This window comes from Ornithodoros turicata, unplaced genomic scaffold, assembly GCF_037126465.1.
Source record: "Ornithodoros turicata isolate Travis unplaced genomic scaffold, ASM3712646v1 ctg00000838.1, whole genome shotgun sequence".
Lineage (NCBI taxonomy): Eukaryota > Metazoa > Arthropoda > Arachnida > Ixodida > Argasidae > Ornithodoros > Ornithodoros turicata.
The window spans coordinates 664,348-677,219 of NW_026999403.1; the positions used below are offsets into that span (position 1 = coordinate 664,348).

Genomic DNA, 12,872 nt, shown 5'->3' on the forward strand with positions numbered 1-12,872 from the left:
CGATGGACTTCTTACAAAGTCGGAGGAGTGAGGGCCCTCCTCACTCCTCCGACTTGTGGCGCCATCTATCGCAGAAAAAAGTTCATTTTTGAGTTGAGACGTATGTGATATGTCCTCTTAAGTTCCTTAGATTTCACGTCTGCTATGCTAGCTCTCGGACTACATCTGTATAACCTTCTGAAGTAAGGTCCCTTAACTAAAGGATAGACACTCTCTCCACCGGTTTTCGTTGATCGCTTTCCAACTTGACCACTGGCTGGCATGCTCAACAAAACGACATTTGAGTACAATGAAATACTATGTCGTCCTAACATAGCAACATGCTAATCCATGTACATGCTCGTACTCGTACAGGGGTAGACCCGCCATTTTGACCGATTTGCGCATTGCACTACGCTTCATTCTGTTTCCGATGGCACGCAAGGAAGCTCAACAAATACGACATATGCAAACATCGATCTGCGCCTGTCGATAGTTTCTCCTTTGTGGCCGCCGTGGTGAGCGCAAACAGTGACGCGTTCGATTGCCAATAATTAGGGTTTCCAGCGTTCAGCAGCGACAGTGCCTCGCTCTGCAGTAAATTCATCACGGTTGACGCAGATTGCCGTCCTAGATTGAGAAATCGGCTTCTCACAGTGAGTGAAGTACAGAATTAGTTTATCACGTTGGCCGCTCTTTAGTTTCCCAACGTGACTGAACCTAACTTCACGCAGTCACGTTAGGTGTAGTTGTGTGTGTGTCTGCACCGTTTAGACCTCAACGATTATATGGCACCCACCAAAAACAGTGACTCGATGCCGTGCCAGTGGTTGCGAAATTAGGTCTGGCAACACTGACATGCACACAAAGTACAAATCTTTCTAATCGCACTAATACTTGTAAATTGACACTGTTTGCGTACAGGGTGTCCCTGCTAAATGTTACAATATTTAAAAAATATGTGTCTATCACTTTTTCCGAGATGAAATCAATTGCAATATAGCATATGCTGAAGGGCACTCCCTAGGAGGGCATTAGCAGACTTCTAAGGCAATGTCTTAATTCGCTTTCGATAATTAACTTTTTAATTATAAAAGCTACGAAGTTGTTCCAATGAGAACATCTGATCTCTTCGGCCACCAGATACCAAAGCCGTTTTCGGAACAAAAATCCATTCGATAGATCGTTCGCACAAAATTCGTGAAGGAACACCTTTTTTTTTTCTTTATTTTATTCATTGTGCATCTCTGGAGACGCGTCTTTCCTTCGCCCCCAATACGAGAGGATGAAAGAGCACACTATCGCTTCTGATTCGGAATAACAAAGAGAACAACGTGCTTGTTCAGTATAGAGCTTTGGACGATTTCATTGTTGTAGTTGCAGTAGATGTTTGTAAAGTAAATCACGCGTGTAATATTAATGTGATTGCGTATACGTAATTAATGAGCCAGCACGCTCCAGTTTGTCCTCATTTGCTTCGTGTTTTGTGCCGAGCCTACTTGCAAGCATAATTCGCGGCGTGTTTATCTGTGATTCCCGCTTGCAGAGAATAAGAAACCAAGAGTTTCATTCCAACATGGCTCACCTGTTCAAATACAGGCAGAAATCCATTAAATATAATCACTATGGAAATGATACCAACAGTAGTTGAGATTGACTACTGCAACTTTCCTGCGTGGACAGAGATAATATGGATGGCGATGCGGAGGAAACGAGCAATAATGGAAAAGAAACACCCGAGAGAATATGTTTTGTGTATATTACTCCTTGTATCTATTACTGCCTCACTCAGTTCTGTAATATGTCTCTTACTACAGCTTCAATCCATTACTATCTCTCTAAACTATCATTTGATGCTGACCCTTACTCAGAGAAAAATACGCACTAACGCGTTAGCCGACCCACGCGCTCTCGTACTGCAGGCTTCCCCTCTATAAGAGTATATGTGTGGCAGAGCACCCTTTACAGGCGCCACACTCCGATAAACTCGGAGTTGACTGTTGTATACAGTGGGCTGTAATTAACGGTGGCGTCTTGGTGCCGGAACTGCTTTATAGGAAGTGACGTGGCAGCAGCTCTTGGCTGATGGTGTTCACCGAGTTGTTTTCGTCCAAGGGACGACGGGGAAGGGAAAATTTCCGCAGCACAATACGAAAAACGTAAGCCGTGGTAAACGACGTGAAAGGGGTGTTTCAGTCTTACGGGTTACTGAGCAAGGAGGGTTCCGGCGAAGGGTGTTTATAGATAATTCCACTTAGAGAGCAAATTTTGCCCCACTGGGGGTGTGGTTCAAGCGCCTTCTCCTGGTGATGTCATACTCTGACCTCTATAGTACAGAGGCCTGTGGTTTGCGTCATCAGTGGAATGCCGTCTGACCTCGGCGTGTCTCGCTCGGTGCACGGCTTTGCAATCCGGGTCTCCTATCTTAGATTGGATTGACTGAGCTTGTGTAGCGACGTAGCCACTCTAATATCCATCACGACTTACGATCAGATTGTAGTACACAATTGTTGGTGCAGCAATAATGTTGACGTTATACCGACACTACAAAACGGGAAAAACTGTACGACGTTACCGCCCTCATTTGTTGAGGGCTCTTTCCAGTCCAGATCCGCTAATTCCGCCACATGCGAACTGGCGGTTCAAAAAGTGTTGCCCCTTGGAGAAAACCTTCCCCCTAGAAGAACACTCCGCACTTGACCTGGTTATGCAACGAAACAATTTTTGCACTTCCGCGCAGCAAAACTTTTTCTGTTGTTTGGAAGGGGGCGGAGAAATTTCCAGGTAGATATTTCTTATCTTGCTTCGCCCAGCTCTGCTGTGTATGTTCATTGCAGTATTCATTACAGAAAGTTGCCGCGAAAGAACAAGAAATTCCTACAAGGTTGTATCGTTTACTTGGCGCTCAATGAACCATTACGTAAGTGTCAGTTGGTAAACTTCGTGTGAGGTACAGTCTGGTACAGTGTCGCCTCTGGCGATGAAACACTGCAATCATCATCATCAGAAAAATATAGTTGTTCTAGTTACATAGATAACCTGCCCCCGTACCGAACGTGACATTCTCGTTGGTAATAATTACTACGTTTCCAATGAAGTACTTAAAGGGGTTGAGGAACTACACCGATAGAACTTCGTCTCTGGCTGGGTTTGTACGCCTTACTCTACGTACTTCGTACGCAAAGTCCCACTTCCCACATCCTATTACTTTTTTTTATGCTACTGAGTTTTAAAAATCGTCCATTTTCGAAAAAAAAAAAAACCCGCTGGCCAAGGCGCCAAGTGGTGCCGAGTAGCCCCATGAAGTAGGCAGGAAGTGACGCTTTGACCGGATGCTGTATGGCTCTACGTCATACAACTTCCGCTTCCGTTACGAGGACTTCGCCGCGCCGTGCAGCGTTCGTCGAGTTCCTGTTTACAGGCCCACACCGCCTAGACACAGAAAGCCCGCGCGCTCGTCGACATGACGTAACAATTAAGAGTCAGCCAATGGTGGTGGTGGTGGTGGTGATGTTGAAAGGGCTTGCCGTTGTCGGCCTCACGTATGTGGGCAACGTCACGACTGACGCCCGAGTCAGCCAATGAGGATCGTGTTTCCAACGGCCGTAGCCAATCACGAACGTGCTTTCAGCGGTCGTGGCCACGAAGAAGAAACCGCCGTCGTCTGCGAGTTGTGATTGAACGTCCCCGCGTACTAAATGAGAAAAACTTGGAAATAAAGCGCAAAACGGTCTCAATATTTCTCAAAACTGGTTTTCTGGAAAGCGTCTCGCACTTTTTTGTCTAAATATTTAGGTCTGTAGGTTCCAGGTGAGCTGCCATCATTGGCGGATTCTTGAATTCGCAGAACGGTGAATCCCAGTAGCAGACGAAATCTGACTCTTTTTTGACTCTTAATTGAAGGGGGGGGGGGGGGGGAGAGGCAATGCGGAGGCTTTCTCTGTCTACACTCTTAAAAATGAACTTCACCACATAGCACGCTCCTAGCCAACCATCATCCCGAATGACAACGTTCTCGCCCCTGATTTGTTGAAAACGGGTGGAGGAGCCTATTTTGTGCCGTGCATAATGATCAGAAAATAGGCTCCTCCTCCCGTTTTCAGCAAATCAAGGGAGAGAACGTTGCCATTCGGGATGATGGTTGGCTAGGAGCGTGCTATGTGGTGAAGTCCATTTCTAAGAGCGTAGGTGTTGTTGTTACGGGCGTCATCATGAGGACGGGAAACTACGTACTTCCGTTGAACGCTCGCTAATACGTCACACCGGGATCGGGCGAGGAGGAGGAGGAGGAGGCGAGCTAAGAATGAAAGGGTCTCCTCATATTCAAAGTGCCATAAGTCCGTGGCGCGGGAGCGGAGCGTCAAGGGGTTTCGACGGAGATGTTTGGCACCCATAAATCTACATATTATTCCAGGGAACGGAACCGGAACTGAACCCGAACCGGAAAAGAAACGCTATTTTCTGACGAACCCGAACCGAACAATTTTTTTTGCTTGTCCCCAGCAGAACCGGAACTGAACCGAAAAAAATTCATACAGTTACCGGTACGGGAATCGATTCAGAGGTGAAATAATTGTACTACTGACCGACCTTTTTTTTGACTCACCTGAAACGGTTATCTCATACCTTTCTCTTACAACCGTGTACGGTGACCATACGCTCGCTTTCATGTAGCAAACTGACTGCTGATGAACCGGTTAAACCGGGACCGAAAAAAGTAACGGTTCCAATCCCTGTAAATGTCCCGACCGTTGACCGATTTTTTTTTTTGTCTGTGTGTGTGCGGGAGGAGACTCTCCCTGAGCCGAACCGATATAATGGAACCGGTTCAAGCTGATAATTTCGGTTCAGCGGAGCTAAACCCGAACCGAACCGTATGCCCGAACCCGAACCGGAACGAAAAAAATACCGGTTTCGATCCCTGTTTTATTCTAGTCATGATTTCGTGTAATATTCGGGATTGGATTCACAGCCGCTACAATGTACACACGACACACAAAGCACAATATGGTACCCCTCCCTAGAAACTACTGGTTCTACCATGCAGCTGTAAAACAACGATGTATTTTTTATTCGTGACTTCTTACCTCCCCGTGATTCACATTGCAGATGCACGACGTCCCCGCGGTTGAAAGTAGCAGTGCCGTTGTAGACCTGCCCCATTCTATCTCTGATGACGGGAATTGACGGCGGAACCACGACGACCAGACGCACGATGCGGTTGGTCGTCTGCGCCTGCCGGAAGTCGACTCGACAGACGTACGTGCCAGCGTGCTCCGATTTCACGTTCCCCAGCAGCAACGCTGGAGGATTTGATGTAAGGCGGACGTCCCAGGCATCATCCTTGCGCAAGAAGGAAAACTAAAATATCAACCGTTTACAAACTATAACTCAGAAGTGTTCACATTTTTTATGCGCAAAAGCTGTAATGAACATTGATGCTTCTCGTAGAAAAATTGAAAAACTTTATTCAGAAGCTAGCGGCAGAAAGTGGCGCTGTGAGGCAAGGAGGCAATAGTCACTTTTTCTTCTTTCCACTAAGTTCGCAAGCTATGTGGGTGTACGAGCACAATTTTTTCATTGGACGTACGTAAAAATTGTAATTGGTGATTGGAGTGGATTAGACGTTCTAACCAGATATATACAGAAGAAACCAAATAGACAGCTTTCGAAGAGTGGAGCAATGACGGTATGTCGAGATCAAATTCGAACATGGTTCATGTGTGGTAGCGCGAGATGTTAATTTTGTTACGTGTACGATGGGATAGCCACAGAGTATAGCGTGCTTTCGCATCTTGTCTACAATGCGGAGTTATCGGAAGCACTCTACGTAAATGATACGATAAAAGATGCTAGAAAATCGAAGGCGCTTTAAAGGGACGGTTTGCTTTCGAAAACTCATCTACGAAACCAATCGTGCGGAAACTCATTTTCGAAACCAATACTACTGATGCTACCTATACTACAATAGATATTAAATAAACATATCTTAAAGATTCGCGCTCCTTCCGCAGCTGCACAGTCTCCTACGGCGTGACGTCATACCCTAGCCGGAGGAGTGAGAGGGTGGCGCCCAAAGGAGAAAGGCGCCGTCCAGACGCCCCGTAACTCCCGCGCGGCCGTGGCATTCCTTTCCTCAAGGCCGTGTTCTTATTGGTGGCGTAGGGAATGATGTTTTGCCTTTTTCCAGAGAGGGAATTCCGGCATACTCTCAACATCCGGCCTCTGCTCTTGTCATGAACTCCATCGAATAACAGTCAAACTAGGCCACTATTTTGCGTGGGACTTTCGATACCGTGGTCAGTTGTCCACGACGAATAAAATGACAAAATAGGTTTGAAAACGACTGGGCCAGATGCGACCGTCCCTTCTTTTTTTGATTCCGTGTTAGCCCCGCGAAGCAACTGTGGTTATGAGCGGGCGTACAGACATGGATAGATGTAGAGAGGACAGCAGGAAGTAATGGGGGACAGGGGGTTAGTATATGCGTCCTGGGCCGACTTCAGGGGGAACTGTGCCGACATTCGCCTGGAAAGTTTTCGGGAAACCCCAGGAAAAGCCAGGACAGCACAGCCAGTGACAGGTTTCGAACCCGTGCCACGTCCCAGTCACGGCGGGAAACCGATCATCCTGACCACAATGCCACGAGACCTGGTGGACCGCCCCTTCAAAGTAATGAGGCGTACGGCTCATCAAGTTTTCGTACTGCTTCGTGAGCTCCATTATGCGAATACTATATAGGAGCACCCTGCTTGCGTGGTATTTACTTCTGTTGCTTGCTACTGCCTGGAACGCTAGCGACGTCGGACCCGTTAAATCTGTTGGGAAGCTCATATACCCGATGACGATGACGAGTTGAATTTTAGTGGCACATTAGCAACTATCGCCATTATACCCGTCATACGTGTTACACTCGACGCCATTTGAGCCACACCTCATCGACCTTCACTTGGCGACGCATCCGCACTGCCGATTCCATTGTTCCAGAATGGAGGACAACTGCGCCTTGGTGACACAGCGCAAGCCGCACAAACACGTCGTCCTTCGGGACGGAAGTCCAATACGGCTGATACTTCAGCGCGCGTTCACGCAAGGGCAGCCAGGCGGTCAAAATACATCGGCTAACCGACGCCATCATCATCACACTTTTCTCGCGGCGTAAAATACCGAAGTATTATCACGTTAAAGGTACCGTAAAAACCAGTAGACTTGCAATCTCAGAAGATTTATCTATTCGGTAACCTGACCCCTCGGTACTAGTTCGTCACAATTTTCCCAACAATTACTCTCACAGCTTTTCTTTCTAGAAAATAAAAACGAAAATTACGGGTCAGACTGTGCTGGTCAGCAACTGTGCATTGCTATGCAAGTACGCCGGCAAATCTACAATTCACGCGGACAACGCTATGGGTATAAAATGAAAGAAGTTGGCTACGTGTCCGCTACGTAGACACCAGAATCCGCAAGACAGTGGGGAACATATATTGGAGATTTTTTTGCCACCAGACGTCACCCCAAGCCGTTTTACTTGAATTTCGCTCGCAAATTAAGAATACTAGGCGCTTTCTGTGACAGTTGTAACTTGTCCCGCTGGGTTTACAAGCAACAAGGTGATAAACTATGCGGTCAACATAAACTGCCCGATTTACGGTACGGAGGAAAGAAACGGCGAAAGATGAAAGTCACTGAAAAGGTTAGCTAGCTGTAGGGATCGAACCCACATCTTCTGGATTACCGGCCAGGGCTCTACCAATTTTAGCTAAACTAACACGCCTCTCCAGCGACTTTCGGGGTGCGTCATCTGAAGGGACGAAAAACCAGCCACTCACTCTCATTCACCCTCCTTTCACTCTTACATTTTTTGCTCACTCATACACACATTCATACGACGGAAATCGACGCAGGCGGCACCTGTTGAACAAGAGAAAAACTGATGTTCTGAGGCTGGAACAAGAAACGGCGTTGTCTTATGGTTGCTGTTGGCAAGAGAAGACGAATTGCTCGTATGACGAAGTCCCTACCTTCCATACCCGTGCCCGTGATATTCCTCCTCCCCCTCTTCGTGCATCGGCGCTCAAGAGTGGAGTAGGGAAGCCCTCTCGGAACCACAGCACCAGTAGTGGCACATCGTCCGTCGGTTCACCCACCGCTGGACGAAGGTCGCACGGAAGGGACACTTCTCGTCCCACGATGCCTGTCACTTCTGCAATGAACAGAAAAAAACAAGTTGAAACTAGAAGTCACAGTTTCTTTTACGAATAATTTTTTTTTGATTGCGTGTTAGCGCCGCGAAGCAACTGTGGCTATGAGCGGCGTACAGACGTGGACAGACGGAGAGAGGACAGCAGGAAGGAGTGGGAGACAGGGGGATTAGTATGCGTCCCGGGCCGACTTCAAGGGGAACTGTGCCGACATTCGTCTGGAAAGTCTTCGGAAAACCCAGGGAAAACCTCAGACAGCACAGCCGGCGGTAGGATTCGAACCCACCACCTCCCAGTCTACAGCACGACCTTGGTTACCACCAACGAGCGGACGCCTTAGCCCACTCGGCCATGCCGCTGGTCCTTTTACGAATAAACGTGATGATACAAAACAACGCACTGTGTAGCGACGATCAAGTATTGGAACTCACAACTGGCCGTTGTGAGGCTCAAGTTCGTCTTTCCAGGTTTCATTACCTCATCTATTCCTTAAATGATGATGATGATGATTGGGAGTTTAATGGCGCAACGACAACGAGGCTATTCCTGAAGGTTACCGTAAAGCAGCAGACAGACAGGTTGTCTTACCGGCGTACTCGAATGGTTTGTTGCTTGTATACGGATCACAAGTTATACTGTTATATATGGTATGGCATACTTGTATACTGACCTATTATACATGTAACGATATTTTAAATATTTTTAAATTGCTAGTGAAATTGCGGTAGAACGGCTTGAGGCGACGTCTGGTGGGAAATAATTCCCAATATTTCCCACTAATTATTCCCAGTAATTACCAATAATTCCCCATTTTTGAAGCAACAGTGACCAATGTTCCCGACTGACTCGCTGCTCATGATGACTGCGTAGCCGATACGTAGCCGACTTCTTTTATTTTTAGACACAGTGTTGCGCGCATGCAATGTAGTTTCACCGCCACACTTGACGAGCAATGCGCAGTCGGTGGCAACTTCGACACAGTGTTGCCCGCAATTTTCCATTTTAGTCTTCTGAAAAACTACGAGCGCAATTGTGACGAAAATTGTGACGTCAGAGTATGAGAGCTCAGGCAATCGAATAGAGATATTTTCTGAGATGGCAGTTCTACTGATTTACAGTGCATTTGGCGTTTAAAAATTAGTTGCTGAATCGCCGTTGCACAGCATGCCAAACGCAACGCGATTTTTGGAAGCGTATATTGTTGCACGCACTTGTGCCAGCTGGCGACGCGTACAAGTAAGTTGTTTCTGCGGAGAAGCTCTTGGTGCGCATGCTGTCCGTGTTGAAGTTCTCTCCTGCCAATACGATTCCTAAATGGTTAAACTCTTACTTGAAATACAAGTACTTTGTGGCACGAGAGTTCTGCTTGCCCGTTATGTCGTTGGGACGTGGCGACGATGGCTCGGATTCTTGTTAACAGATGACACAACCATCAATAAAGGGGACCCTCACAAACAAACGCTTCCGAAGCGAGAGCTCTGTCTCCCTACCTGTCATGTGTCTTGATCTTCATATGTGTGTCCGGGAATATTTCGTTACGAGTGTCTCGTGACGCTACAGGAGTCTTTTTCACAGAGCCATTTATAGGGAGAGTTTGGCCATTCTTTGATGTTTTGCCGCCTCATGGGTGGAGCCTATTTTGACGTCAGAGTCATCGTTGCACCGCCCAAAAAGCATGAATCCGAGTGGAATCCGCTTATCAGCCGTCTAGTCCGCGCCATACTGATGCTGTCCTCCAGCTAGTCCACAGCTTCGTGGTCGCGCTGAATGTAATCTACAGGAATAACCGGCTTATGACCCACTCGCGCTAGTGATAAAGGGGGCTTTGTTGCCGAACTGAAAGAGTTCAAGGACAAAAGGCTTTCGAAGCAAGAAGTTCGCACGTGTCTTCTCTCCGTGGATTGTAAACAACGGTCAGCATCAATATGGCGTCGGCGACCAGCTGACGATGGGACAACAATAGACCACGACGAGGGAGGTCGTTCAGCCGTGACGTCGCATGACGCGCTTTAAGTTAGGCTCCTCCTAATGGCCAAACTCTCCCTATAAACGGCTCTGCTTTTTCATTGGTCGGTGCGTTTGCACGAATCTGCGCTTAAATGACAGCGTAGACAATGATCAAGAAAAGATATACAGCTAAAACCGGAGGTCTCCGACTGACAAACCATGCTTTTCAAATCCACATGACATTCCGCAGATTAAACTGCACGTGATAATGTCTCTATACGACATTATAACGCGGTGTTGATATAACCATACATTACGTTCTCTGCTTCAGGCCACGGACCCACGGTCCCGTCAAGTTCAATCGTCGCACTCAATTCTTAGGCCTAACTCAAACAGACGGCGTCTTCCACACGCCGCTTGTGGAATGGTGATTACATCGCCATTTACGCGAGGAACATGATATGAGCCAGTACCAGATTAGGAAGGGACAAGAAAATTCGAGTCGGAAATCAGCTCCATTTGCGTCCCAGGGCCGGGGATGCAACGGCGGTTCTCGCTGATTGCGTTTCTAAAGACGTTGCATAAAAATATATCTCATAACAAGAGGCTGCATTCAGAGTCGACTCCAGCTGGCGCTCAGCGGCTGTCTTTTAACCGGAGGCGTCCCATGGTCTATGCGGTGCTACTTGCCTGTTCAAAACATCCTTTACGTATTAGTGCTTCCGATGTGGGCGTGAAAATAGCGCTTTCTACTTTGGTAGCTAAAGCTGCCTATATATATTATGGAAAGTTAATAAGTGCATGCCACATGCAGATATGTTCCCGGGGTTGTTTAAACATATTTGCGCCTGAGGAAAATCTGGCACCATTGCGGGGTGCCAGTCTTACTGATTCTCCTATTTGACAACGGCACCAACATATGCTCATAATGATGAAGGAACGAATAACCGAGAGACACGGGACACGAAGACAAGCACAAGAGTTCTCCTTCATCATCATGCACCAGTTAGTCTGCGCCCTATCTCTTTTATCGATATGCTCATAGCCTATGTGTAGTGATGACGAGCGGGTAAATGTATCACTTAATTTGTGGCTATCCAAGAGAACACTGGTTAGTATGCGATATACAGGGCGTCTTTAGACTCTCTCAAGAGGACAGAAAAAGCAGGACACAGATGTGCCTGATAGCAGCCCACGGTTCCTTGGACTCAAGGATGTTCCCAGTATTTTCATCTCGGTGGAGGGTCTTGTAGGGGGTCCCATATCTGCTGCTTTTGTGGCATTTTTGGCCTTTCTATAGCCGGGATTTTCGGTGGTGTTGCAAGAATGTTTTGGGGTGTTACGGCGGCGTAGGGGTGCTGGAAAGACCCCAGCCTGGTCCTCCATCAAAATGCCTTCTGTCCCGTTGGACCAAGAGAGCCTGGAAATGCTGTCGACGCTAACGATATCGTCGACAAATCATCACGCTATATGTTCTGCGCTCTCAACAGACCCACAGCTTCGGCCTGGTAGGGGAGTCCGCCTTCCTATAGAATAGTCATCTGCTGTGGGACATACGTAAGCGAATCCGGTGGAAGACACTGGTAAGCGGCCTTGGAAAAAATGGTGGTAACGTAAGGGTTAAGTATGGGTCAACACGGTGCAGAAGTGAGGGCAGAGGCACGCGCGCGAGCGACAGTTCCTGAGCCACTTGGTGGTACAGAAGGGTCCGCAGACACAGTTCTCATGTAATGCCTACAATTTAATATAGAGTGTCGTGACATGTGCGAAAACTTCTTCCCCAGCGCACTTGCTTTGCACTAAAGCCTTCAAACTACCGTCAACTCTCCGAGCCGACCTGGAGTAGCTTGTCCCGCAGTGAGCGCTCTCACATCTCCATTTTTTCTCACATCATCATCATCATCATCTCCGAGCCTACAGCCCAATTTCTCAGCAGTACGTGACGAGCCCATACTGTGTCTGCGGTTTACTTCAAACAACGGTAATGGGTATCGGATACACTTACAGCTATCAATACCAAGTAATCTCAAAAGTCCTAAACTCGCTCCCAACATACCTCGCTGCGCCCATAGCGACATCGATTGTAACAGCCCCGAAAAAAAGAAGAGAAAAAGAAGAAGCACCAAACCGAAGCCTTCTTTAACAAGGTAACTTCCCTGGACTAATCATGTCCTTAGTGCTAAGCCTCACCAATTACAACGTCTCGTCGAGTCGAACTCTACTTAGCTTCCTACCCTACTAAACCCTTTCTTCTACAACTACTACCCCTTCCACGGTCTGTCTATGTCCGCAAACATTCACTTAATCTCCTCAAAGGAGACCTTCCCAATACTCAGGAAATTAACGATGCCACGGCGCTCCCTGCCGCCCAGTCGAGGCGGCACCGGCATAAATGCGACGGCACAGTCTGGTCTACTGGCTGTTCCGTTAGGAAAGGAACGTCCAAAGGGAAAATGAGGAAACAAGTTCCAGAACGAGACCACCTCGGGCTCATAAATAAGGATGAGGGTTCTTGAGAAGGGATAAGTACTGCTACAATCGATGGCTTGGAAAAGCGGTCAGACAGAGTGCACGTGCGAAGGGAGGTAGGTGAGGAGACAGGGAGAAAGGTAGTAGGGGAAAAGAGGGAAGGAAGGGGGGAGGAGAACGGGGAAAAGGGTAGTAGGGGAAAAGAGGAAATGAAGAGGGAAGAAGAGAAAGAGAATGGAAGGAAAGAGAGAGAGAAAAAAAAGGGAGAGCAAAGTG

General features: G+C 47.5%; 1 protein-coding gene across 1 annotated transcript in view; it reads right to left on the reverse strand.

Moving 5' to 3' along the window:
- The window catches only part of LOC135375185 (nephrin-like), a 122,066-nt gene that overhangs the window by 29,093 nt on the left and 80,101 nt on the right, over window positions 1–12,872 (reverse strand). Inside the window, exons 3-5 of the mRNA XM_064607903.1 lie at window positions 9,392–9,475; window positions 8,001–8,182; window positions 5,067–5,340 (exon numbers count right to left, since the gene is read on the reverse strand). Coding sequence (XP_064463973.1) covers window positions 5,067–5,340; window positions 8,001–8,182; window positions 9,392–9,475 — 540 coding nt within the window. The remainder of the gene's footprint in view (window positions 1–5,066; window positions 5,341–8,000; window positions 8,183–9,391; window positions 9,476–12,872) is intronic.